Source organism: Phocoena phocoena, chromosome 16 (genome assembly GCF_963924675.1).
Source record: "Phocoena phocoena chromosome 16, mPhoPho1.1, whole genome shotgun sequence".
In the NCBI taxonomy this organism is placed as follows: domain Eukaryota; kingdom Metazoa; phylum Chordata; class Mammalia; order Artiodactyla; family Phocoenidae; genus Phocoena; species Phocoena phocoena.
This window is the reverse complement of record NC_089234.1, coordinates 80,827,984-80,855,322: the sequence shown is the minus strand read 5'-3', so window position 1 is coordinate 80,855,322 and position 27,339 is coordinate 80,827,984. Positions and strand designations below refer to the sequence as shown.

The 27,339-nt window shown below is 49.7% G+C and overlaps 1 protein-coding gene across 1 annotated transcript in view; it reads left to right on the top strand.

The window, feature by feature from the left end:
• The first annotated feature begins 12,280 nt into the window (after positions 1-12,280).
• Positions 12,281-27,339, top strand: part of DISC1 (DISC1 scaffold protein) — a 288,333-nt gene continuing 273,274 nt past the window's right edge. The window contains exons 1-4 of the mRNA XM_065893936.1: positions 12,281-12,323; positions 12,451-12,594; positions 12,818-13,788; positions 20,001-20,070. Of these exons, the coding sequence (XP_065750008.1) occupies positions 12,281-12,323; positions 12,451-12,594; positions 12,818-13,788; positions 20,001-20,070 (1,228 nt within the window). The remainder of the gene's footprint in view (positions 12,324-12,450; positions 12,595-12,817; positions 13,789-20,000; positions 20,071-27,339) is intronic.

Sequence of the window (27,339 nt, the reverse complement as noted above, 5' to 3'; positions counted from 1 at the left end):
TTCCCTTAAGGAAAATGAGAAGATTTTCAGAGCAGTGGCTGGTTGAGGCATGTACGTGGCAAGGATTTCTGTAGCTCTAGGAGAAAATATAGATCAACTAAAGTCTCCAGGAGTTTCTTCTGTGTGTCAGAAATTGCTTGCAGTTTGTCTGATATTTTTCTGATAGTTTGGAAATCTCCATGGACTTCTGTGCTTTTATGGTCACGCATTTATTTTCTCTTTCCTAATAGGGTAGACCCTATTAGGAAGATAGGAGGAGGAAAAAAAAAAAAAAACGAACACAAAACTAACTGTGAAGCAGACTGTTGTTGGGCAACATTGAATAACACTATCCAGGAAGATTGTAAGGTGTTATTAGAATACAGTGATGACTTAGGCGCCCGGAAGAACTTGGGGAAAGAAGCTAATTTTCTGAGCCCATATCACCGCTTATCATAAGCTCTGATGGGCTTTTGAAAATCCCCGTTAGTGATTTTATCGTATCCTTAGAACAGTCCTTCAAGGTATGGGGGTTATGCCCATTTTATACACAAGTAACTGAGGCACAGAAGGGCTAAGTAACTTTCTTGGACCCTCAGATGGGAGCCAACAGAATCCAGCTCTTGTTTGTGGTGCCAGACCCTCTCTCTGAGTCTTGAACTGGTGATCTCATATCTGACAGATGAGATGAGTCATCTCTGGAGGTAACGCAGGGCTTGTCTGTAGACACTGTGCCCTCAAGGTGACTTGACTACAGTCTCAGGAAGGCACGACTGGAATACAAAACTGACATCTCACACACTGTATGGGTCTAATCTGAAGAAAGATGCTAGGGCTCCCCACTTGCAAGGAGGAGATTGTTAACACTCCCCAGGGGAGAAAACCGAGCTTGGAGAAGGTTTACTTTGACAAGCCGAGGAGCTCTGAGGGGCAGAGGTAGGTTCAGACTCTATTGAGAAGGTCATTCTGCTTCCTTCAAGTCCTGTCACCCCTGGGATGCTGAGCCTTAGTTTCTTTTCTAGAGATGGTTGATTGTAGGGCCCGGTCTCTGTGGGTGGCTTGAATTCCCACGTGCGCCCGCCGGGACGTTGCATCCCTCGGCGCACACGCACCTCCCTGGGAAGCCTGGACAGCAGGACTGATTTCCCCTGGTGACCTAGCTCAGTGCTGGCCTGGGCCCGGCTGTGATATCTGAGTGTGTCATCACCGTCCTGTGAATGCCAGCCCTCAGGGGAGCGGCCAGCACCTCTAGCTCTTTGCCTCCTCTGGCAGATGGTCCTGATCTGAGAGTTTATGTGATACCCTTCTGATAGCGGTGGCTGGTGAAGACACTCGCATCTCATCTTCATAAAAAAAAAAATCACTAAATATGCCACTTTGAGAACAAAAGCTTTCAAAAGGAATCTAGTGAGGGTGTTTAGTTGCTTTCCACAGTGTGGAAACATATTGATATAACCAAAGTGCACTTCAGATATTTAAGCATCAAAGCATCCGTGGAGAATTATTCTTCATGGTAAGATGTATTGCTTTGTTGAAGATGATTCCGGAGCGAAGAGGCGCTATAAAGGCAAGAAGAGACAAGATTTCTGTATAATTAGTTTGCGCTGGATGAATGGAGATGGGTACTTGGAAACAGTTTGCTCTCTTAAACATCCTAAGTATTCCCCCACTGTCATCTTCCAGAAAGTAGGACTGTTTCAACAAACCCCTTCTTTGTAGGTGGTGCAAAGGTTAACTCCAGTCCAGCCTATGCCTAGTTTTCATCAACTCAAAACACTAGTGGTGTTTGAGTCAATCGGAAAGATTTGAGCTTTCTGGATGGAGAGATGACCTCTTAAAACTTGGAAGCTATATATAGTATCTCAATCTGAAGTGAGAGACCGGAAAAGTTTTATGAAGAATCCTCAAGTGTAGACAAAAGACAATCATATTCTGTTATAAAATGTTTCCTTACATCTGAGACCAGTTAAGTGACAGGTCACCCTCAGTACCCACCCCCGTGCTCATAGCTGCTTAGAGCACCTTTATAACCTAGGAATTATTTAATGCCAGTTTCTGTCTTATTTCTTCACACCAGTGCACCAAGGTCCGATATTGGAATGTAGAAAAAAAAACCCCAGATTTCCTCTTGTTTTCTAGTAGGATCATAGAGCAGACATTTGCAATGCGATAATTGTATCATTTTTAAGGTCAGGCATTTAACGTGGCACAAACCTTTGATGTGGGCTTAAATTCTGAGTATTATAAAAATTTAGTGCCAAGCAGGGACTTCCTTGAAAGACAGTCTAGTCCCTCGGGTACTACTTATGTGTGAAGTGCTGACAACTTAAGATCATTTTTTAATAAACACATCTCAAATTTGGCATGCAAAGCGGGACATTTAGAAGGCTTTGAAAATAAGCCCATGCATAAAATATACGGCATTAAAAAGGTAACTGTGAACTTTAGAGATGACTAGCCTGAGCAAGGCTCTCTTTCGTTAGGGTGGATGTGAGAGCTTGCAGCTCTTCGCTGCAAAAATAAGAGCAGAAACTTAAGTTGTTTTGAAATAACAGCTACAGAGAGGGCTCCTTCTGGTTCATCCATATTTTATTAGGGCAGCAGTTAAAAAATTCATTAGAGATACCCATCTGTAGTCAACAGCGCTCTTGAGGGAGTCCAGCTGCTGATCAGATTTTGAGTAGCACTTTACATGGAAAGAAAAAGACGATCGTTTATGAGAATTAATAGCACCGTGGAGAGAGGCTGCTCAGTGATTTCAGAGCGAGCCCTTTCACGGGGTTTATGAGTCTCTAACTGCTAAATTCCTCAGCTACCTGTTTCAAGTGGAGGAAGGCGATGCAGGGGTAAACAGGAGAGAAAACAGCTCAGGACATTGGATCAGAGAGTTGGACAGGTATTGGCCAGCAACAGAGCATGGGTTGAGTGTCCAGAGACACCACACTGGATGCCGTGTGTGTGTGTATGCCGTGTGTGTGTGCCGTGTGTGTGTATTTCGTGTGTGTGTATGCCCTGTGTGTATGTGTGTGCCATGTGTGTGTATGCCGTGTATATGCCGTGTGTGTGTGTGTATGCCCTGTGTGTGTGCCGTGTGTGTGTGCCTATGTGTGTGTATGCTGTGTGTCGTGTTTATGTCGTGTGTGTGTATGCTGTGTGTGCCGTGTGTGTGTATGCCGTGTGTGTGTATGCTGTGTGTATGCCCTGTGTGTGTGTGTGTGTGTGTGTGTGTGTGTGTGTGTGTGTGTGGGCATGTTGGCCCCCAGCCGCCTCCTCAGTACAGAAAACAGCTTACAGTCAGAGCTGAGGCCGCTCGGGTTTGGCTTTGCCTTAAATTCCGCCTATAGGTGGCCATGTCCAGGTGCCTTGGTTTTAGGGTGATATTCTTGTCTTTGCTCTATGCCTGAATTGCAAATAAAGATAGTTTTTGAATGGTTGCTCTGTGCCAGGCACAGTAGACAAATTCATAACCTGCTCTACCCTCCCAGCAATGCCATGAGGTGGAGTCCCAGGTGACAGACCAGACAATGCAAGCAGCAGAGAGGCAAGTAACCCAACAACACTCACTCAGAAGTGGCAGAGCTAAATTTTACACTCAGGTAATCTGTCTCCAGAGCCCATACCGTTTCCTACTGCAAAATACAGGTCCATGAATCATGTGTGTGTGTGTGTGTGTGTGCTTTTTAAATAAACTTTTTGTTTTGGAATACTTATAGATTTATAGAAAAGTTGTAAAGATAATACAGAGTTCCCTTCATCCAGCTTCCCCATGCTAAAAGCTTTATATATATGATTTTATATATATATAAAATCATGGTAGGGTCATTCAAACTAAAAACTTAACATTGGTACAATGAACTAAACTACAGATTTTATTCGAGTTTCACCCACCAATCTCCTTTTGTTGTTCCTGTATCCAATCCAGGATCCCACACTGCATGTTGCATGTGTGGGTTGTGACCCTTAAACACCAAAGTGGGCTGAACGTTGAGCCACGTTTGGGCCCTGAGTCAGGAGACTGCAGGCTGGGGAAGTGAGACATTGCCCGGCAGCCGCCGGCCTCGCGCCTCTTTGGCATGGGCGGTCACGTCGTGGGACCCAGGGCTCCCATGGTCTGATCGAAAGCGGAAACCCTGTGTGGGGAGAAGATTTAGAACAGACGTATGGGGACAAGTTTTACATACAAAGCCGACTTTGTCCACGCGTAGCATTTCAAGAAACAAGAGAGGAAGATTCTGCAGAGAGACACGGTCTGCAGTGCTGTGAATGTTTAAGTTTGTGAAGGGCTTGAACTCCAAGTGTGCTGGGAGGTTACACAGGACTCCCCCTCAAGCAGAGGCTCCCAGCCCTGCTGCCCGTGGAGTCATCAGGCGAGCGTCCCCAGGACCCGGGTCTGAGTCTCCCTCCCCACCTGTGTGACGTCATCCGCCTGGGGTGTGGCCTGGACTGTGGAACGTTTAAAAGATGACATTTCAAAGTGCCTCTGATGTGCAGCCTTGTTTGGGAACCACGGATCCAAAGTTTCAGCGTTTCAGCTGCAGAGCCAGAGACGAGGATGGTGGTGACCGTGAGCGGGGCTGGACACAGGGGCTGCATGTCCCTCACCCAGCACCTCCTGGAATCACCGGTGGCTTCCTTGGGTCCCTTCTGGTTCTTTCTTTCCCGAGCCCTCCTCTTCTTCTAGAATTCCTCCCTAGATGGCATTGTCCACTCTCCTGCCTATTCTGCTTGCACAGGGTGAGCTTCCAACCCTCTTCTCTCCAGCGCAGGGCCCTGCCTCGCCCCGCCTCCACCTGGAAGCCCTCCGGGCCTGCACACAACCTTCTGGTCCCTCTTCCCCAGTGGCCTCGCCCTGCCTGCTCCCAGCCGTCGTGACTCCCTTCTTCATGCTGTCATACCTCCGTTCCCGAGTACTTGCTGTTCGTTCCACCCGCCATGGCCTCACCCTCCTTTTTGGCTTCTGGAGCCTCATCCTTTCGGTTCACCTCCAGGGGCACCTCCTCCCTGAGCCTTCCCCCGCCTCCCGTGTGGGGTTGCTCACAGCCTGGTCTGTGTCTGTGTCTGGGTATTTCTGCCTTCGTGCAGGGACCGCAGCTTTGAAAAACTGGCATAGAATATCTCACAGTTATAAAACTTAATATATATGTGTCTGCTGTATAATTATACATTACATATGTATAATTGCATATACCGTTGGAGAATGGTGACACAGTCAGCACCCATGTAACCACCACCCAGCTTGAGAAGTGGAATATTACCCTTGAAATCCCTCCTGCATCCTGTCCCCCTCCCCCGACCAGTTTATGCTGTTGTTTATCATACTTTTGCTTTTCTTCATACTTTTAGCACATCATTGTGTCCTGTGTTCCGAGCAGAAGAGTCTGTTCAGTTTCATTGACTCAGGGCTGACGCTGTAGCCAATTAAATCCCAATTCAGCCCTTCCAGCGGCAAGACTGTTATAAGTGATGTCAGCAGCCCCGGAGTCAAAGCCCCTGGTCCTTGGGTGACCAGGAGGCTGACGGGAGAACAGACAGAGCTTTGCTCTTACAGGGGCCCCGAGCCTGCACACCTGTTGGCGTGTGTACCTGTAGCGCACGCGGCTTGGAAGATGACGGTGATGCTAGATCAGGGTAAAGGGGCTCTGCTCGCCCAGGGCAGCTGACGAGTAATCATGTCTGGGGAACAGCCTGCCTTTCAAGGGGATGGAGAGTGTCAGCTTGTGAATTCGAGATGTCGGCAAGCCCGATGCACGATTCTGTGGCGGTTACCGGCTGGTTTGGGGGGCAGATTTGGAAGGGAGGGGCCAGGGAGGACTCTTCCCTTGTGTGACATTTCCTGTCTCTGTCTATATATCTATGTTCCTATAAATATTTGTGTATGTATGCACACGCTTGCATGTGTCTTTTTATTAGACTCAGGCATGTGTGCACCCACGAGCGTGCGCACGCGTGCGTGCGAACACACACACACACACACGCACACACACGCACACACACACCCTGGTCCTACCTGCCCATAGACGGTGCTGTTGAAAACATACTTCCTGTTGGACTTCTAGTTTTAGCCCCGACTGAGGCTTAGGTTCTTGAGGATGGGGCTGGCTTGTGTTGGGTATGGGGATGTTTTATATGGATATGAGCGTAATAGTGGAAGATGACAAGGAAAAAGAAAGACATTGCAGACCTAAGGGATGTTTTCAAAAATGTAGGCATCGGGGTAACTAGTTAGGATGCTTCTGGGAGGGGTTCTTTGTAGAAAGATTGATATTATCGCTCGTTTGGCCCTGAAGTATTTCTGTGTCTAAATGTTTGTCGGGGGAGGGTGCTGGAGGGTAGGCACTGTGCCTATAACGCTCAGAGGACAGTGGGCTCCTTGCTTGTTGTCACGTAAGAGAGCTGGGATGGACGTGGTGTGTGAAACAGAGGGCCCCTCTCCTCTGTGTGCTGCAGGCTTGTTTCTGCCCTCGGTTTGGTGCCTCCTGACTGCTCTCCTTGTGTCCTTTCTTGCTCCTGTCTGGTCTGTTCTCCACAGAGGATCTCTTAAAATATGCACATGGGATCCTGTCTCTCTCCAAAGGCCTCCCATAGCTCTTGGGGCAAAAACCCAGTCCCGATGCAGCCCACAGGCACTGCAGTGTCTGGCTCCATCCTGTCCCCTGCCCGTCACCAGTGTCGCCCACCTGCCCCTCCAGCCCCGTTCCTTCCCCTCTCAGACTGTTCCCAGCAGCCTCCCCTGGGACCTCCCTATACCTCCCGCTCTCCTGTCAAGTCGCAGCCAAATGCCACTCCAAGACCCCGCTCGACAAAGCCAGGGGCCCTGTCCCCTGTGGCTGGCCACCACCGATCTGTCCGTCATTCTCCCCATCCGTGTTCATCCATGTGGTTGCCACCTGCCCCCTGCCCCGCCCCCAGGATGACCAACCCCAGGAGGACGGGACCTCTGTGATCACTCACCCTGCTTCCTCTAGGACAGGGTTTGGGTCCTCCGAGAGGCAGATGCCGAGAGGGGGCGAGACATGGGAGAGCTTTTTTGTTTTTATCTAATTAACTAATTAATTAATTAATTGTTTTTGGCCGTGCTTCCCCGCGCCATGTGGGATCTTAGTTCCCTGACCTGGGATCGAACCCGTGCCCACTGCAGTGAAAATGCAGAGTCTCAACCACTGGACCGCCAGTGAAGTCCCAGAGACCTGGGAGAGGTTGAGGGAGATGCCACTGAAGGATAAGGGAGGGGGCAGGAGAGCCTGCCGAGGACCCCGGGATGGAAGGGAGGAGGTCTCGCAAGCCAGAAAGTTCTGGTCCGGCTCATGGGGATCTCTCGGGCCCAAGTTGGTTGTCAGAGTCATCCTGAACCCCCCGGGCCTGGTCCGCGTTCACCCCATCCTTCCCTTCCACCCCAGGAGGTGAGTTTTGGGGTGGCACATGCATTGGGGAACGCTCTGGGGCTCAGGGAGTCCTCTGCTTTGCTGAAGGTCAGAGAAACGTCAGGTTAATCGACTGAGCCAACTAGGGGAGCCACTCATTTACCTTCAAATGGAATTCTCCTTCCTCTGTGGTTGAGTAGCCATTCCATCTGCGACAAGTTTTGTGCATGACTTACATCCCCTGCTGGATCATAAGAAATCTGGGGGCGGGGGCGGTGTCCTGCCCTTGTCTGCACCCCCAGCCAGCATCCCATGTTCAACCAGGACTGGTTTTGTTGACGTGGATCGCACAGTTAAAAGGGAAACGTGGTGAAACTTGATTTATTTCGCACCTGCACTTGTCCTGCTCACGAGGTGCTTATTACGGTGACCTGAAGGCACTTCCGAATCCCCAGGTGCTCTCTGAACTATCCGGGAAAGATGAACTTGTGCTCAGTCGCTCGGGCAGGTGTTTGTGCTTAGTGTATCCGATTGGGTTCTGGTTCTTGGAAAACAAGTTAATCCACAGGGATGTGTGGTTTCTTTATGACTCAGAACCTTTGGTTCATCTGAATGTTTTATAAAAGTGTGTGCCCCGACCATGACAAACAGGATTAAAATTCCTTCCATGCAAACAATAGATTCATTCCTGTTTCCAGTGTGCATTTATACCCAGGTCACATTTCCTAAAGTGTCTGTGTGTTTGCTTTTCTCTTAACTATTTTTTGCGTCCTCAGCAGCGGCCTCCGCGCCCCTGTGTTTATACTTCCCAAGGCAGACGTGCTTTCCCCGCGGGGCCTTAGAGTCACCGAGGAACTTGCCCAAGCCCACGTGAGCATTTCGTGTAGATTTTAACTTTGGGGCTTGGTTTTTAAGATCTTCTGAGTAAATTCAGGAGTATCATTTTTTTTAAATTGCATATTTGAGATTTCCTATTCAAAAATGAGTATGATCTGACTTATATTGATGCCTTCTCTGTATACTAGGCTTTTCGGGGGGAATTGTAAGGACTTCAGGAAGCTTGTAAGTAGCGTAAGTTGGGGACAATTTATATACAGCAAAGAAGATAACTGACCGTGCTGGGTTTTAATAAATTGGGGAGAGGAGTGGTGTGGCCTCGTGGTGAAGGCCTGGGAGCTGGGTGATCTGGACGAAGTAGTCGATGGGGAAGGGGCTGGAGGATGGGGGGGATTTGGAGGGATGGAGGGAGAGCATTAGAGGCAGGGCAGACAGGATTCTTGCTGACCTGGCTGGTAACATCGGCTTTCTCCAATTTTTCCCATACGTTATGTAAGTAGGCGCTCCTGGGTACCTTATCCAGACTGTATATGGAAGCCCTTTGACATCTGGGTTTCGTCGAAGCCCCTGTCTTTCACTTCCCTTCAGTCTCAGAGCTCTCTGGGCTGGATGGAGGTGGAGTGGGGATCCCACATAAACAGGGACCTGCAGGTCTGCGCCATGGGAAGGAAGTAAGACACCTGCGCTCCCCTCCCTAGAACCTGTTATGGAGCATGGGCTGCACGGGATGGAGAAGGTTGCCTGAAGCTTTGTCTCCACCCCAGCCTTTCTGGGGCCAGATGGGCAGAATGGAGCCATCTCTGGGTTTTACAAAGAACAAAGGGCACGGCTGGTTTCTGGGCCTTCCCTCGTCTTGCCATGATTGACTCCCTGTACCCTCGAATCTCTGTTCGCAGAGCTGACTGCAGCAGGGTGTCAGGAAGGAATCTTCCTCTCAAGCTCTGAATGCGTCATAACCCTTTCTCAAATGCCGGGTGTGTAGGCAGGGCTTGGATTTCAGGTCAGATTGCAGGCAGGATATATAAGTAATAATTGGTTTCTGGCCAGAGGGACATCATAAACTTCCTCAAAAAATAAAAGTTAAAAAAAAAGTGGAAAGGGGAACTTTGGTTATGGGGAACTGGGGTTTTCCCTAGAGATTTCAGAGCAGCCGTGTGCCCCGTCTGGGTTTCTTCTGATCCTTCTAGCTCATTCCAGAGGTGCCCTCCGGATCCGACTCTGTCAGCTCCTCCGCCCTCTCTGGAGGGTGAGGATTGATAGTGCGTGACAGTCTTTGTTTCTGAGGCCACCTTCTGGAAGGCTCACACCCGGAGTGGGGCATGTCTGGAGCACGGGTGGGTTCAGAGGCTGGGCCACCCCCATTCCCGACCGCTGCCTCTCGCTGTGGCCTGACAGCATCTTACCAGAGACTCCTCCCACCCCCAGGAACATGGGCTCCCCTCGGGGAACTGCTTGGCACGGCAGCTGGACCTGGCCTGGGGGGGACTTCGGACCCTTAGTTGAGTGGCTTTACGAAGGGCTACTCAGGCCCAAGGGCCCAGAGGCATTTGAAAAGAAATGAAATTTCGAGCAAATTATTTTCCACTTAGCATTGCTTTTTAACTTCAGAAGGGTTATTTGGGTGATTGGACTTGTATACAAAAATTAGTTAGAAGTCTCTTTAAGCCAAAAGACAATATGGATGTCACAGGACTTCGTTCTCAAGATATGAAATTGCTGGATCGTTTTCCTTTGGTAACTGAAGCCAGGATCCAGTGCTCTCTACTTCCTTCTGGATTCCTTGTTCTTGAAAAACTGTTTTGCCGGTTCTCGGGTCAGAGGAGAGTTCGTCCTTCTAGGCGTCCCTTCGCCCTGTCCCGAGCCCCTGCAGCTCTGTGCTGACTGCCCCATTGGTGCAGGCGCGAGAGCCCTGAGGGAAAGGACGGGTCTCCTTGGGCCCGGAGAGTATGGTGACGCCATTTGGTCTATTTAATTTTTTTTTTATTGTGGTAAAATACATATAACATAGAATTACCCTCTTAACCACTTGTAAGTGTGCCGTTCGGTGGCATTCAGCACATTCCCGCCGTTGTGCAGCTGTCACCACCAGCCATGCACAGAACCTTCTCATGTCCCCGAACTGAAGCTCTGTCCCCACTGGACACTAACTCCCCCTGCCCCCCCCCAGCCCACTGCCTGCCTCTGGCCCCTGGCAACCGTCCTTCTACTTTCTGTCTATGAATTTGACTCCTCTAGGGACCTCAGATAAGCGGAATTTGTTGTTTTGTGACAGGCTTATTTCACTTAGCATCTTGTCTTCAGGATTGAGGTTCACCCATGTTGTAGCCCGTGTCAGAATTTCCTTCCTTTGTAAGGCTGAGTAATTTCCCACTATGGATAGACCATGCTTTCTCCATCCATTCATTGAGGGATACTTGGGTTGCTTCCATATTTGTCTATGGTGAATAATGCCACTAATGAAGACGGGTGTACAAATATCTCTTTGAGACGTGATTTCAAGTCTTTTTTTTTTTTTTTTGCTGTACGCAGGCCTCTCCCGTTGCGGAGCACAGGCTCCGGACGCGCAGGCTCAGTGGCCATGGCTCACGGGACCAGCCGCTCCGCGGCATGTGGGATCCTCCCGGACCGGGGCACGAACCCGTGTCCCCTGCATCAGCAGGCGGACTCCCAACCACTGCGCCACCAGGGAAGCCCATGATTTCAATTCTTTTGGGTATATACCAAGAAGTGGAATTGTCGGGCCGTGTGGTAATTCTATTTTTAATTTTTTGAGGAATTTTCATACTCTTTTCAGCTATACCATTTTATATTCCCACCTATAGTGCGCGCTGGTTTCAATTTTTCCACATCCTTATCAACACTTGTTATTTTCTCCGTGTGTGTGTGTGTGTGTGTGTGTGTGTGTGTGTGTTTAGTAGTAGCTAGTAGCCATCCTAGTGAGTGGTCCAATTTGGCCTATTAATGATCCCTCTGTACATTTTCTATACATTTTCCATATGTCCTTTTCTGATTCCAGCTTTGCATGGAAGAAAAGAAAAATAAATGAAGAAAAAAGAAAATTCTTTCTTCTGACTTTTTGTCATTTCAAGTTGTCATCCTAAGTGATATACTTTGAGGCAAAGGGTACAGAAAGAGCGTGTGTTTGGGGCTCAGATGGGCCCCAGTCTGTCCATCCGTCCATGCATCCATCTATCCATCCATCCATCCATCTATTCTACCTTCCCTCCATCTATCCATGCATCCATCCATTCATTCATCATTTATCGAGCAACTTAAATGCAGGGCACGATCATAACACAGTGGTACCCTAGATGCCCAGTGCTGTCTGTTTACCATGACGAGGATGCTGGGAGCATCTGTGTTCTGGGAGGTGGGGAGAGATGCGTGGACCCGCCGGGGAGCTTCTTGCCACAGGCCGTGTGTATGTACGGCTGTGCTTCGTGCTGTCTGCTCCCGCTTTTACCCTCCCCATCCAGTCTCATTTGAGGTGCGGCAGGGCCCCAAAGTGAGAGCACTGCGTGGGCTGAGTCAGGAGGCTTTGGCCCTGGTCACTCGGCCACTTGCAGCTTTAATGTCTCTGAGCCTCAGTTTCCTTAATGATAAAAGGAAGGTTATAATTCCCGGTCTGCTTGATTCACATGACTTTGGTAGGGAGCAAAGGAAAGTACTGTGGATGAAGACACATCATGAGTAACGGGGTGTTTTAAAATGTTGAAATAGTAACTGACACTTTCATCGCACTTATGAGTGCCAGGCACCGTTCTGAGCTTCCTGCCTCTAGTAACTCATTTAGTTTAATGCTCACAACCGCCCTAGGAGAGAGGTACTGTGGATATTTCCACTTTGCTGATAAGCAAACTGAGGCACAGAGAGGCTAAGTAACTTGTGGAAGGTCACACAGCCAGCAATGGCACAACCAGGTTTGAACCGGGCAATGAGGTGCCAGAGCCTGCGCCCTCCAACTGCTGTAGCATCATGCCTCTGAGAGGTGTCAGCGACTTTCATTGTTTCTGTCCCTCTCGCGTAGCTGGGAAGGGAACACAGCCCCTGGTCTGGGGAGCACAGCGAGCAGGGCCTCCTGTAATTCCCTGTGAGATGCATAGATGGGCATAGATCGTGTCCCTGCCAGCTTTCCACGGTCCGCAGGTGCGCAGGGACGCGGGTAGCTCGGATGATGAAACCACACGTACGTGTTGAGAGGAGCCGTATTAGGTGACCGGATCGCATTTGGGGGAGCGCGCTGGCATTCAGCTACAGATCCTTTGCCTTCCAGACCGCTCCAGGGTGAAAGTGCTGATACTCCTGAAAGACCACCGGGCAGGAATGCTGGAGGCGCAGAGGAGCTGCCGACGTTGTGCCTGCAATGTGCCCGCTGACGTGTCGGCACAGCTCACAGCAGTGCCAGCCGTTCGGCTCGGCAGGGGAGCTGGGATGCTGTGCTGTGTCTGCACATCCTAGGCGGATGCTTCCCAAGGATAATCAGAGTTTTCATACCAGGTTGGCCCGGGGACCACTGAGCCAGCGTCTTTGACGGATGCCCCGAGGGATGAGCTCTGAACCCGGGCATGTTCTCCAGATGCAGTTCCAGCCGAACCAGGGAGGTGTGCGTGTTTACGGTGCTGTTTTCTCTTTCTTCCCAGGCAGCGAGGATCGCTTACCACCGGCAGCGTCTTTTCGGAGGAGGCGGCTGGCACGGAGGCCGGGCTACATGAGAAGCGCAGCTGGGCCCCGGATCGGGTTCCTCTCCCCGCCCGTGGGCGCCCTGTTCCGGGCCCAGGGAGGGGCGCGCGGTGAGGAGTCCCACCACGCTGAGTCCAGGGCCGAGCCGTGTGGAGGCCAGTGGCGAGGTCCCTCGGTTGGGAGCCCCGTTCCCAGGAGCACAGCAGCCTTAGCTCTGACCTCCGTGGGCCACCGAGGCCTGGCTCTGGTGGCCGTGAGAGGAAGCCCAGGGCTCCGTGGGACTCAGCCCAGGGCTGGCACCACCCTGCCCAAGAGGCTCCCCAGGCCGTGTGGCCCCGGGGACGCTGGGTGTCCGGGGGAGCTGCCATCCATGGACAGTCACGAGGCCCCAAGCCCTCACCAGGAAGCAGTCTGGACCAAAGGCTGTCTGTCTCCGGAGGAGGTGAGGGGCACCAGCTGCGGCCTCGGAAGTGGCCCCAAGGCCCCCTCCCCCGCTGCCGGCTCTCAGGATGTCTTCACCTCCAGCTTTAGTTTCATTCGCCTCTCCCTGGGTTCCGCTGGGGAACGGGGAGAAGCGGAAGGCTGCCCGCCATCCAGAGAGGCCGAGGCCCCGCGTCGGAGCCCCGAGGAGACGGAGGCCAAGGCTGCCAGCTTGGACGGAGCCCGCGAGCACCCTCGGGTCCTCTCCTCCCCCTTCGCTCTCAAGGCCCCTCAGTGCCTGGCAGACGCTGCGCAGACCTCGGGGGGCGGCCCCAGGCTGGAGTGTGAGACGCTTCCCTTGTTGGACACGGATGCCACCTCCTCCCGCGCCCCGGACCCCTCGTGGTTTGAGGGCGGCAGCTCGGAGGATGCTCTCCGTTGGGACCCTCTGCTTAGCAAATGCAAGCTGGCACTGTGGCACTGCCTGCAGGGCCAGCAGAGGCGGCTGGAGGTGGGTGTCTCCCCAGCCTGTGGGCTGGTGGTGGTCACGGCTCAGATTAGTTCTGTACAGAGGGCAGGAAACAGCACTTCTGGGCTTGCCCAGCTCCCTGCTGGCAGCTCCTCTGGTGGCTGGCTGCAAAAAGATGTTGCCTCACTGCTGTCTCTTCTCTTTCAGCTTGAACTCGAATCTGTTCTCATTTTCTCTGTCCCTTACTTAGATGCTTAGGTTCGTTGCCTGTTGGGCTGCAGGTCCTCTGCAGTATCTAGCCTGAGCGATGCAGGGTTAGCTCAGCTGAGCTTTGCTTTGAAACAGGGGGTTGGGGCCAGGGAACAGGGGAGATGCAGCTGGCTGGTGTGTGGACAGGGTTGAGGGATATAAACACAGTGTTGCTCTGAACTGGCGGCGATCCAGAGCTGCTTCTGCGTTTACAGCACTCATGTTGTGCTGTAGCCGTGGGAGCTCCTGACGTAGAGCCGGAACACTTTGTTTCTGGTCGCTAAACCTCTCAGCCCCTCAGTTTCCTTATTTAGAGCCGATAACACCACATGGGATCGTTCTGTGGTTCAAGTGGGAATGTAAGTGCTCTGGAAATTGGGACAGGACGTATAGATGTCAGTCCTAGTAGCAGTCCACCCAGTTATCTGAGGGGTGGGTACACCTGGGAGTAGGCAGGGGTGTTCTACGCCGAAGAGTTCCCAGAGAAACCCGGGCGGAGATGCTTTGTGGTGACCCGTTGGCTCGTCCTGTTGAAAGACTGTTTCCCTTCTGGGGTGTGTGCATGAGTATGTGTGTGCATGTATATGTGTGCATGTGTATGTGTGTGCGTATGTGTGGGCACGTGTACGTATGCGCGCGCGTGTGTGTGGCATATGTACACGGAAGCAGGGAAGTAGAGCCCATCTCATCAGGATTTGGAAGGAGTACCTGAAAATGTGAGGCTCAGGTTCATTCCCAGCAGCCGATCTCATTTACCCTCGATCCCTTACCTGTGGCCTGATGCTCCTGGCCCCGTCCCTGTTCGTCCTGTCCCAGTCCAGCCGTCGATTTGTCACCCAGGGAGATAGTGCAGCTGGGCCAGCGTGGGGGTCTCTGTTCCCAGGTGATGCGTGGAATCTTTGAGCCAGATGGGTTCCGAACTGATGCCACTGTCTTCCCCACCAAACCCGCTCTAACGGGCCTCGCTGTCGATCTGTAATTGTCGATTTGAGTTAATACAATCCATCCAGCTCCTGAGAGGAGCTGCAGCCTCTTCGACACCTCCCTCCACCTTGCTGCCCACCTCTGCTCCGTCTCCAAGCTCCGTCAGTCCCGCAGCTAACCCGCTTTCGCGGTCACGGCCACGGCCCCTGCCTGGTTCAAAGCCTTATCTTGCACTTGGGTCCTGCAACAGGTTCCTGATGTAGTTACCTTCCTCCAGTGTCTCTCTTCCCCAGTTCATCCTCCGCGTGGCCAGCAGCGTTATCTTCGGGAACACTGCTGGGATGGCGTCATTCCTTGGCTTAAAGCCTTGGGTGGTTTGTTCCTTCTCTCGGACGGTCTCCAAATCCCTCATCGTCACAATTGAGACCTTTCCCGACCTGCTCCAGCTGCCTGGCTATCCAGATGCCTTACTGCTGCCGGCTCAGCCACGGGGGGCTGCTTCCTGTTCCCGTGCCTCTGGCCTCTGCCCGGAATGACCTTCCTGCACTGTGCCACCTGCCCAGCTCTCCTTTTCCCTTCTGGTGTGACTTCAAAGCCATTTCCATGTGAGACCTCTCTTACCGCCCGAGACCAAATGATTCCCTCCATTCTCTTCCGTTCCCACAGCCTTTTGCACGTGCCCCGTTACAGCACTCGTCACGTCAATAATCCTTTGTTTGGGGTCCAAGTTCCTCACTTGACCATGAGCTCCTTAGCTACAGGTCACTTTGCTGAGATGCCTGATGCCTCGCATACTGCCTGGTGCTTGATTAACTTCTAGTGAAATAATTTATCTTGCTAAGATGGGACACAGGTATCTAATTGATAGATTTCTTGGATTGACTGTCAGAGGCATAAGGAGAGATGCTGAGAGCCGCACATACAAGGATCCAGACACTCAGTGGAGGTTTGCACCATTGTGCTTTTCAGACTCTAAATGCCAATTTCCAACACTTTAGTTCTGTGAGCTTTAAAAAAAAATCTCGGCAACATATCTGCATTTCTCTGTTTCAAAAATCCAAGTTTTGACCCAAGTCAAGCAAAAGTAGAATGCGGTTATAAAGACTAGCTTCCCTACCTCCCAAATAACTAAACAAACAGAAACTTGCTTGGCAGTGGGTCTGCTGTAGTCAGGTCACAGGATCTGGCCCCCTGGGTTTTGGTGGCACCAATAGTTTTTCCCTTCCTTTTAACTCTTCTTACCCAGATGTAGATCGTGTCCTCCTGTGAACCTAGGAGTTTTGGTAAATTGGAGTCTGTGAAACCCTGAGTAGATGTGCTCTCTGGGCACGGGTTCACCATGCCAGTCTCTGCACTACCGAGACACTGGGGGGCCCGGGAGCTGGAATTCCAGGGTCTGTGGCTGGGGAGAACCACCTTGACTCACCTTTTGGATTTCATGATTTTTAGTTTTAAAAAGAAATAAAACCCCCCCTAGCTCTAGCTCTTCTTTTCTCCTTGATTGCCCACATGCAGCTTTTCAAAATGAATAATTGGTCATAACCCACTGCAGAGTTATTTTGTGGGGTCTTGGTTACTGCTGGGTCACCCGTGGGCTTGCACTCCTGGCAGCCTGGTGGGACTGCCTGGGTGGTAGCCCTGCGTTTTCCTTTCCTTGCTGTGTGACCTGAGGTCACTTGCTTCACTGTTCTGTGCCTCAAGACGCTCTTGTAGAAGGTGGAGCTAACCACAACCCCTAGCTCATTAGATCGTCGTGAGGATTAAAGTGCCCGTCCATGTGCAGGGCTTCAGACCGGTTCTGGTACCTAGCAAGAAACCAGAACATTGCTCATTATTAACATTAGAGAAATAGCTCAGATTAGGAGAATTTGAATTCTAATTTGAATTAATTCAAATTTGAACTCTCCTAATTCAAATTAGGAGAATTTGAATTAATTCAAATTTGAATTCTCCTAATTCAGATTAGGAGAATTTGAATTCCAAAAAGAATTCAGTCATCTCCCCACAGTTCAAATTTAACTCCTATCTTGTCTCGAATGGTAGGCTCTGGAGACAGTTTATCTGTTGTTTAAGTATCTTTGTTTATGGTCATCCAGCACCTGGACGGCGAGAAACACGGTGCTCTTTCCAGTGATTTGAACGTCTGATGTGTGGAGGAGGGATGACCTTGCTTCAGGGCGGTGGGAGTGACGGAAGGGACTCGGGCCAGGGTGTAGGACTAACAGGAAGGCAGATTTTGCTTCAGGTGGAGGAAGAGGTGGAGTTGTGTGTGATGAGGGAGACCTTGCTTTTTCCATCATGTTTGTGCGGAGACCCCAGATTGCTCATTTGGGCTACAGGACTGGGGAGAGGGTTGGGCTCTTCCAAAAGATCCCTTGAAAGATGGGGATTCTAGTGTTCCGGCACCTTCCAGATACTATATTCTACTTCCTTCACCCCCTTTCCCCTCTCCTTAAGTAAAAATGCAAATCTCAGGAATTTGAGTAAAAAAAGCTCCTTTTAAATACAGTCCATTCTCCGTATTCGTGGATTCTGTATTTGGGAATTCACTTACTTGCTCAGATTTATCGAAGACCAAAGTCAGTGCTCACTGTGCTTTGCTGGTCGTTTGTGGACATGGACAGAATGGCTAAAAATTTGAGCCACCCGACATGCATTTTCTAGTTGAGGTCTTGTTTCAGCTCAGACTGTAAACTAGTGTCCTTTTGGTGGATTATTTTTTTTTTCACATCTTTATTGGAGTACAGTTGCATTACAGTGGTGTGTTAGTTTCTGCTGTACAACAAAGTGAATCAGCCATATGCATACACGTATCCCCATATCCCCTCCCTCTTGAGCCTCCCTCCCACCCTCCCTATCCCACCCCTCTAGGTGGTCACAAAGCACCGAGCTGATCTCCCTGTGCTATGCGGCTGCTTCCCACTAGCTATTTTACATTTGGGAGTGTATATATGTCCATTCCACTCTCTCACTTTGTCCCAGCTTACCCTTCCCCCTCCCCGTGTCCTCAAGTCCCTTCTCTATGTCTGCGTCTGTATTCCTGTCCTGCCACTAGGTTCGTCAGTACTGCTTTTTTAGATTCCGTATATATGCGTTAGCATACCATATTTGTTTTTTCTCTTTCTGACTTCACTCTGTATGACAGACTTTACATCCATCCACTTCACTACAAATAACTCAATTTCTTTCCTTTTTTGGCTGAGTAATATTTCATTGCATGTATGTGCCACATCTTCTTTATCCATTCATCTGTCGATGGACATTTAGGTTGCTTCCATGTCCTGGCTATTGTAGATAGAGCTGCAATGAACATTGTGGTACATGACTCTTTTTGAATTATGGTTTTCTCTGGGTATATGCCCAGTAGTGGGATTGCTGGGTCGTATGGTAGTTCTATTTTTAGTTTTTTTTTTTTTTCTATTTTTAGTTTTTTAAGGAACCTCTATACTGTTCTCCATAGTGGCTGTATCAGTTTACATTCTCACCAACAGTGCAGGAGGGTTCCCTTTTCTCTGGTGGCCTTTTTTTTTCACATTTGGTAAAAAGTTTTTTAAAAAAATGTATTTGTTTTTATTGGAGTCTATTTAATTTACAATTTCGTGTTAGTTTCAGGTGAGCAGCAAAGTGATTCCGTTTTTTTTTGCGGTCCGCGGGCCTCTCACTGCTGTGGCCTCTCCTGTTGCGGAGCACAGGCTCCGGATGCGCAGGCCCAGCGGCCATGGCTTACGGGCCCAGCTGCTCCGCGGCATGTGGGATCCTCCCAGACCAGGGCACGAACCCGTGTCCCCTGCATTGGCAGGTGGATTCTTAACCACTGCGCCACCAGGGAAGCCCCGAAATCAGAACTTTTAAATGTTTAAACTTCATGTTTCTTCGTCCCACATTCCTCATTACCCCTCTGACCTCATCTCCTACAATTTCCCCTTTAACCAAGCCTCTCCAGGCCCGGTGGGCTCCTGCTCTGCTTTGCTGAGCCCGGAGCACTGCTGCCTGGAGCCTTTGTGCCAGCTCCTCTCTCTCTTGGAACGTGTTTCTCCCGGAGAGCCTCACGGGTCACTCCTTACCACGTATATGCATCTTTGCTCAGATGTCACCTTCTCAATGAGATTTTACTGACAATCGCAACCTCACCGTCTGCCAGCATTCCTGACCCCCCTGACGTGGTGCGACTTTTTTCTTCTTTCATAACGCTAGTCCATTTCTAAGGCTCCATAAAACTTACTTATTATGTTTATCTTTTTGCCTTCCTACACGAAACTGTAAAGCTAGAGGGCTAAGAATTTCGTGCCGTTATCTGCAACCCCTCAAACAGTGCCTGACACTTAGAGTAAATATTTGTTAAATGGCTTGGATCTTGTGAATAAGTACAAGTACAGGTGACGATGGCCAGAGAGAGGAAGGACTTTACACATGGACTGGTGCGGGTGACACCTGAGCCAGGTGTGGAAGGAGAGGTAGGTGTGAGCTGGCAAAGGATGGGAGGAAGCAGGTTTTCAGGGAGCAAGCTTAAATCCACTCATCCATAGGCTAAGAATCTCCCTGCAGAAAATCCCGGGGCCTCCTGTTGAGAAGAGAAATAATTACAAATGAACGCGTTGGTGATTCTCAGACAAGTGATGGGATCGTTGAGTCCACATGCGTGTTAAGTAAGACAGTGCCCTTTTCTGTAATGGACGGGGTGTGAACCGTAGGACGTCTTTGGTAAAGTCCTTCTTTTCATTCTTGCCAAGCCCTCAGGACGGGCTGTCAAGTTGAAGTTCATGCTTTTCTTCTTCTTTGTATTCCTTTTTGTTATGCATTTTTCACACAGGTAAGGGTACAGCGTGATATTTTTGTTTAAAATAACATTCTAACTCTTTTTGTGGATTTTATGCTCAAATTACACTTTTTCTCTGTATAACTTTTTTTGGAGAAACAAATGCATCTGGCATCGAAAAAACGTACATTTGTGGTTCTTCTTTTAAAGGAGAATAAAGTGGTGCTTCGAAATAGTTTCTAAGTGTTCTTAGCTTTAGCAAAATAAGTTTGCGTGAATGCGATTGTAATTTGCTTTTCATTTTTCCCCCTTCAAACCAACATAGGTAAAATCCTTAAGATTAAAGCTTCAGAAACTTCAAGAAAAAGCGGTTGAGGAAGATGATTATGATAAGGGTGAGTTTTACTTTGCTTATTGATTCTTCCTTCCTTTTTTCCATAATGTCCAATTTCTCTTTCCCTCCTTACTTACCCCTATCCTCCACACCCCAGATGAATCACGTACTCTGTTCCTTTGATCACCTCTACTCAGTAACAGTTGACTATTTTACAACACTGTTATTTTGTGGATTTCGAAGCACTTGCTGAGCAATAATCCTTTGGGTTCTAAGTATAACTTTATTGATTGTCCAGAAACACTCTGAGTACTGGCACAATATAAGTTATATTAACTCATCATCTATCTGCCTAAGGTGTGATATATCTAAACGTTATTCACGCATCAGCAAATGTTTGTTGAACACCTACTGTGTGCTCGGCACCGTGGAAGGAATAGGAGAGTGAGGTGGACACAGTATCTGACCTTGGGATGCCTGTGGGTATGAGCCTTCGTGGAGCTTTCTGACTTCATGGTCTCGGGGACCAGGTGTAGGAGATGGGATGAGCTCAAGAGATGATGCCAGGCTGTGCCAGTGGGCACGAATGTATCCAAATGCCCGTGTAGATGGCCTGAAGTAGCCAAGCTGGAAAGGAGAAGTCATAACATGACGACGGAAGAGTTGGTCAGAGGCCCGAACAAACAGAATGAGACACCCAAACAGGAGTTGGGTCATAGCAGACGAGGGCAGTCATGGCTGCCGAGTGGACACAGGGTGCGCTGTGTTCAAGGGAAGGTCGCAGGTATGGTTGGCTTGGGAAGGATCTTAAGGACGCAGGTGCCGACTGCAATATCTCACACCCATGTCTGCTGGGTCAGGGGAAAAGAGAGGGCCTAAAAGGACTCCCAGCTTCCCCCAGCCCCTCATGAACTTGAGGTAGACTGCCGGTGGTAACCAAGCTTAGCACACCGACGTTTGGTCTGGAAATGATGTAGATCTAAGGATCCCCAGGAAGCTGGGTAGCCTTGAGGCTTGGTCTTCAACCTCATGGGCCCATATTCTGGTTTCCCAGGGGATTCGTCACAGACCATTAGGAAATGGGGCGCTACAGGAACGGGGTGAGCGACTTCCACAAGGAGGGTGCAAATCCTATTCTAGGAGACATCCGGAGCTGATGCTGTCTGGAGTCCTCATACACCATTGGGGTGGGGCGTAGAGAGTGACGGGGGGTGGGAGGAAGGAGAGGAATTTGGGGATGGAGGCGGAACTCTGTAAACTCTGCCACTTCTCTTTGGCAGGCCGTTTCGATTTCAGAATGAGGCCAGATGGAGGGTGAGGGGTGCAGGAGAGGAAGCAGGTCCGAGGCTTGGGGAAGTAGCCCGTTCCCCCCGCCCAGCTGTAGACCAAGAGCAGATGAGCTGTTCCTGGACCAGCCCCCCGGGGGCTTCTGTCTCCGGAAGACAATTACATCTAGGTTTTGAGGCTCCCAGCTGTGGCACACGTTTATTTTCTCTTCCACGGGCTGAGTCTTGGTTCCTTTAACAGCACGGCTCTCTCTGTAACACACAAAGCTTCTGACACAGGTGGAAAACCACGCCCTCTTTTTCTGATCAAGAAGAACTCGGACATTCTGGACGTGGTTCTCTCGACAGGCTTCATGAAATGAAGGCCTCACTTCTTAAGTCTTTTCTCCAAATGTCTCTGAAACACCTCAGGGAACGAGGTTGAACGGGACACACCTCACAGGGAAGCTAAAAGAATAAAGGCACCTTTATCCAGTGTTTCTGCCTATCTTTTTTCCTTGTTTGTATGTCACTGTGTACCGAAGGAAAAGTTTTGGGGTAGGCCCAGCATTCTGTACTTTCCCAAGCCTTCCAGGTGATTGGGGTGCATGTTGACATTTGGGCAAACGCTGGTGTAGGACTTTCCTCCATGGAGAATCAAGCCTGTGGTACAGTGGCCAGCTGAGTCCGGCAGGTGGGGTTCAGTCCATGGGCCTTGTCCCTCCTGGTGGAGGTGGCAGTGTATCTAGGCCCTAAGGGGTGAGTAGGATACGCTGGAAGGGCATTCTACAGAAGGGCCAAGAGCTGGAAGAGCCACCACTGCTATAAGCCCCCATCCCAAAGTCTGCTTTCCTTGAAAGGAGATTTGAAACTATTGTCTGAAATGGATCGCTGCAGGGCCCAGTGCATGGGCATGGACTAGCACATAGTAGGTGATCAACAAATTCTCGTAAACTGATTGCTATGGCATTGGGGAAGCTTGGACAGCGTTGAGGTGGAGAGCTTGTTGTCATGAGATTTGTTGAGATAGGATTTGAATACAATTTCCTTTCTCCTCTAGTTTATGCAGGGTTACTAATAAACATTTTCAGAGTTGCTGAGAATTTCTTGCCACTCAGCATTTAGTCTTCGTGTGGGCTCCCTTCTTTTTCTGTTAGCAGCAGCTGTGCAGCTGTGCTCTGTCTCCGGGGACGGCGTCTGCCGGTGTCCATGAGGTTAGCCAGTAGCATCTAGAGGGTGACCTTATCCCCTTGGTTTTTTTTTTTTTGCTTTTCTCTCTTTCTTTCTAGATTCACTCATAAAAATGACTTTGTGTTCCAGAGCAAGGAGCCATAAGCCCAGAATAGAAAGTTCCATGTTTCATCTCATTAAAGGGCTGGCAGAGTTACCCGCTGATGCCTTGTGGGGACACCTTCTCAGGCCTCTAATTACATCTCTCCCTCACTAGGGAAGGAAGATTAATATTTCCTTATATTCTTGCATAAAGCTGGGAGGGCTTGGGAGAAAAAGAATGTTGCTGTTTGGTATGTGCTTAGGGTCTTTCTCCTAGAGGCTCAAAATGCTCATTGGCTTCAGCGCATTACTGCTTGTCCCATGTCCACCGGGGGGCAAGGATGAGCCCTCAGAGTCCCACAGTGGGAGACACTGCCGTCCAGAGATGGGGGAGGAGCGACCAGGGTCTGTGATGTGCTGGGACGGAGAAAAGCAGAGCGTGGACCATGATTTTCTTTCTTTCTTTCCCTCCCTCCCTCCCTTCCTTTCTTTCACCCTAAAAAATTTTTTTTAATCTTTTTTTTTAAACTTTTAATTTTACGTCGGAGTAGAGCCGATTAACAATGTTTTGATAGTCTCAGGTGCACAGCAAAGTGACTCAACCATACACAAACGTGTATCTAGTCTCCTCCAAACCGCCCTCCCATCCAGGCTGCCACATAACACTGAGCAGAGTTCCCTGTGCTGTACAGTAGGTCCTTGTTGGTTATCCATTTTATTGAATAAATATAGCGGTATGTGCATGTCAATGCCAAACTCCCTAACTATCCCTTCCCTCCACCCTTCCCTACTGGTTGCCGTAAATTCATTCTCTAAGTCTGGGATGGACCACGGATTTCAATATGGTTACTGTCCTAGTTGTTCCTGCGTGGATCTGTGGCCTGTCACACGCCCTGGCCTCCCGTGTCCCCCGGTGACCATGTCCGCTACCCGCGTCGCAGAGCTGGCCTTCCTGCTTGCCTAGACTTTCCTTCTTGGAGTGAAGAGTGGCCAGCACTGACTTCCTTTCTCTCTCCTTGTCTCAACCAATAGTCATTGTGACAAAATTCTAGCACAATAAAAATGTGAGGCATTGAGAGAAAAATGATCACAGCAGAGGCCAAGCATGAAACTGTGCTAGAAAGTGGCCGGTTCTTGTCGAAGTTGCCATCATTTTCTTTTTTTTTCTGAATTCTTTCTTTAGCGAGATTTCTCTATCCACAGTGGCTCTTTGGTGAGTGTGCAGATTATCCAAGCCAACACCCCTTTCTTTCACGGGGACCCCACTCTGAATGTCCTCCCGGGGCTTCCTGAAGTTTAATGCCTTCTCGTCTCAGAACTCAGACGTGACTGAGCACAGCAAAAACCCACGGATTCCTTTTCACCGCATTTCATCCGAGCCTAGGAAGCAGAAAACAAGCTTGAGTAGAATCTGGTCATTTTTATACCCGCAGGACAGCAGAGTCAGTGGGAGGTGGGTACCACGCTGGGGTCCCCAGAGCGGAAATGTGACTCTCGGCAGCCTGTACTGTTTTTTGTGTTCTGAGTTGAAAAGAGCTGCCCTGAACTCCAATGTGAATGTGGGTGCAGCGTCTGTCCGCAGCCTCCTGCCCACACCGTTCCCTCCTCTCCCCACCTCCCAGGGTCTGGAAACATCCTTCTGGCACGTTATCCACAGGGCTTCCCCTCCGTTGCTCTGAGGGGTGCTTGTAATGTCTCCCCTTGTCCTGGGATGACGGGGCTTCCACTAAACACACAAACAGAAGCTCAGATCTCAAGTAGGTGTTACTCGACTGATTGCACCCTTACCGCTTGTGAACAATGACAGCACAAGAAACATCCAAGTCACCATCAACTGAGACCTTGGCCAGTTCCCGGGAGGAGGTGTCACCACCCTCTTTGTCAGGCGAGGCCATGGGAGCTGCTCAGAGAGGACCAGCGTGTGCTCTGGCCGTCCTTCTGCTTGGCCTCCGGCCTCGCTGGGTCTAAAGCCTCTTGCATCCCAACGTGGAAAACAGCTTTGTAGGAGCTGTGGGGATAAAACCTAGCTGGGAGGGTTTTGGATTCTGGAAACTCTTATTTATATGACCACCAGGGAAGGGACGGATGAGGGCTCCACGCTGGGGATGCATCAGGAAAACGGTGCGTGATTTTTTCTAAAACCATTAGGCTATTAGGAGCCGAGCACTCGTATTAATTCAGTGTTGACCTCTAGCATCATTCTCACAAGAAAGAAAGCTTGTGTGTCTGCCTCCCATTTTAGGTAAAAATTTAGAAGTTGGGAGACAGGCGAAACGTATAAACAAACGCCGCAGAATGAGCATATGTACAGTATGCCATTTACGTCCCTTGGTTGCATTGTCTTTGGGTCTTTTCCTCTTTATAGGAGAATCTCTGATTCTCTGAGCTAAGGGCGAAGATCTCAGCCAATGGTGGCTTTTAGCATCACTGTGTGTGCAGGTTTGTGTGTTGGCATTTTTCACGCGTGCTAAGGGTGCACAGTCATGTAACACCTCCTTGGGATTGGAGCTGGATAAACCCAGAGGGTTTATCTACATATGATATCTATCCCTTTCATTTGTAGCAGATTAAAGCATGATTTCAGCGTGATGCCGTTCCTTCCCCGTGTTCCAGCTGGGTGCACACCCAGCTCTTTCTGTGTTGGTGTTATTTCTTTTTTTTTTTTTTTTTTTGCGGTACGTGGGCCTCTCACTGTTGTGGCCTCTCCCGTTGCGGAGCACAGGCTCCGGACACACAGGCTCAGCAGCCATGGCTCATGGGCCCAGCCGCTCGGCATGTGGGATCTTCCCGGACCGGGGCGCGAACCCGTGTCCCCTGCATCGGCAGGCGGACTCTCAACCACTGCGCCACCAGGGAAGCCCTGTGTTGGTGTTAAGTGTGGGATGTTAGACCCCCTGGTGCTCTGGGGGTAGAAGCACAGGGGAGCGGATGTCCCTCTTCATGACCGCATCACAGGTCTCTAGGTGGCCTCTGCTTTGCTTCGCCAGTTGTGAGGAAATTGGTCTGCCCTGCGAGGATCATGTGGGGTGTGGTCACGGTCCTTATTCATGATGAAACCTGACAGCTCCAAGGTTAGACGTGCTGCTGAATACCAGACACCAAGACAAAAAAAAAAAAAATCTCTTTTTCCACCTCCTCTGTCTAATTAGTTGGAACTTGGACACACTTTCTTGGGGGCCGAACTGCGGCACTTTTTAAACTGGTGTTAGTAGGTGGTTGTGTTGATAGTGGACACGTCTTCCTCTCTCTCTGTGTACGTGCCTGAGGCTCTGCAGGTGACACCAGTCTCTCAAGCTGGAGAGTCTGTGACGCAGCAGGACGGCAGGCGGGAAGTTCCTCCTGTGCCGAAGCTGCTCCCACAGGTTTTCTGTGTTCCTGCCTCTCTCCTAGAGTGGCCGACAGGCTGGCTGGGATCCCAGGACAACAGGCTCACCTGCGGGAATGCTCCATCTGGGTCCAAGGAACTCAGCTGCTCTACAGGTGGCCGTACAGGACAAGGCAGTGACTTAGATTATCTGGGGCCAGCTCACTGGGGTACAGTGATCACCACTCCTGTAAGGGCGTTCAGGACTGTAGAAATGTCAACAATTTCACTTTTTCAAGTGAAATTGAAACGTCAGCTGTTTTCAAGGAGCATTTCCCTTCTGTCTGCCAACTGTGAAGTAGCCAACACACCTGGAAGGCATGTGTCTGTGATTGGGGCAAAAGCCTAAACAGGACTGAATCTTCCCACTACAATGATTTCAGGTCCAAACTCTGTTTTCAGTACAAATGGTTGACTTTCCTTTAGCAGGAGGAATGTGCTAGTTACTTGGGCTGCCATAACAAAGCACCACAAGACTGGGCGGCTTAAACAACAGACATTTACGTCTCACAGTTCTAGAGGCTGGAAGTCCAAGATCAAGGTGTGGGCGGGGTTGGTTCCTTCTGAGGCCTCTCTCCTTGGTGTGTAGATGGCCGTCTTCTGCCTGTGTCCTCACATGGTCTTCCCTTTGTTTGTGTCTCTGTCCTAATCTCTTCCTCTTATAAGGACACCAGTCATATTAGAGTAAGGCCCACCCTAATGACTTATTTTATGTAAGAGCCTGTCTCTAAATACAGCCACATTCTGAGGTCTTGGAGGTTAGGATTTCAAAATATAAATTTTGGGAGCACACAATTAAGCCCATAATGAGAGGCCTAATGGACTTAGGGCAGAGTTAAATACTAAACACATACAGGTATTTCTACAAACGTTTGAATACTTTGGTTTGACTACTCTGTGGTCACATGTAGACATTTGATAGAAAAGTTTAAAAAAAGGGGAAATTCTGTGACTTGAGTAAGTGGGTTGACTATTCCTTTCCCTGTGCACAAAGGAGCCTGGCTGTTACTGGCATCTTGTTTTGTCCAAAACTCCACAGCAAGTTAAGAGCAGAGCCTGGCTCTTAAGCCAGTACATCATGTACATCACTCTTTCACATGAACAACTATTTACTGAATATTTGCCAGATTTTCCAGGCTGTGGTGAACCAACACCTGTGTAAGAGATGACCTCCCCTCAAGGAATGTTAGCTTAGTTGGGATAAACAATATGTATATAAATATGTGAAAGTTCAGTTAACATTAGAATTTTTTTGTTTTGTTTTGTTTTGTTTTTGCATGAGGACCTCTGCTTTCAAGAGGAAGAGACCCAATTTAAACTAGTGCCAGAAGAAAAGAGGATGGGATGACTGGGGTCAGGGGATCAAGGGTGTTAGGACCCTCACTTTTCTCTCTGTTGTTTGACTTATTCTCTCAAAACACTTGTTTCA